The sequence below is a fragment of the Gadus morhua genome, chromosome 22 (assembly GCF_902167405.1).
Source record: "Gadus morhua chromosome 22, gadMor3.0, whole genome shotgun sequence".
NCBI lineage: Eukaryota > Metazoa > Chordata > Actinopteri > Gadiformes > Gadidae > Gadus > Gadus morhua.
In genome coordinates this window covers 5,655,339-5,656,116 of record NC_044069.1, presented here as the reverse complement: position 1 = coordinate 5,656,116, position 778 = coordinate 5,655,339, and the positions used below count along the sequence as shown (strand labels likewise).

General features: G+C 52.2%; 1 protein-coding gene across 1 annotated transcript in view; it reads left to right on the top strand.

Moving 5' to 3' along the window:
• Positions 1-778, top strand: part of tfap2e (transcription factor AP-2 epsilon) — a 14,865-nt gene extending 14,087 nt beyond the window's left edge. Inside the window, 1 exon segment of the mRNA XM_030346981.1 lies at positions 354-778. Within this exon segment, the coding sequence (XP_030202841.1) occupies positions 354-618 (265 nt within the window). The 3' untranslated portion in view covers positions 619-778.

Genomic DNA, 778 nt, shown 5'->3' with positions numbered 1-778 from the left:
TGCAGAAAGAGGCAGACATCACGATAGACCAAATTGCGCATCCGTCTCAAGGACAGCGACCGGTAGACTTTGGACATTTGGGTCTGAACCCAGAACTCTTTGGCTACGAGTCCCACCATCCTTGCACCCTCATATCAGAATCAGAATCTCTTTATTGTCATTGCACAAAGTGCAACGAAATTGGGGTAGAGGCTCTCAAATTAAGTGCTTTTTAAGACAAAAACTAAATGAGAAAAGGATTATTTTTTAAAAATATATATAGAATGTTCAAGTACCAATCAAAGTACCAATATTCAAGTACCAATCAAACCTCCTCACCCCTCCCCTCCTCTCCTCTCTCCCTCCCCCTCCAGGGAGATCTGCAAGGAGTTCATGGACCTGATGTCCCAGGACCGGTCCCCACTGGGGGGCAGCCGGCCCACCCCCTGCCTGGAGCCCACCGTGCAGGGCAGCCTCACGCACTTCAGCCTGCTCACGCACGGCTTTGGCACGCCCGCCATCTGCGCCGCGCTCTCCGCCTTCCAGAGCTACCTGCTGGAGGCCGTCAAGGTGCTGGACAAGGGCGAGGGCGGGGGCAAGGGTCACCACGGCGACAAGGAGGTCAAGCACCGGAAATAGATGGAGGAGGAGGAGGAGGAGGAGAAGCAGGAGGAAGAGGAGGAGGAAGGGGAGGAGAACGAGGATGGACATTTGTTTTTGATCCTCCTCTGCAGAAAAGAAAAAGAGTAAAAAAAAAAAAGCACATGGACGTGAGATGTTTACCTCCCACAATGCACTG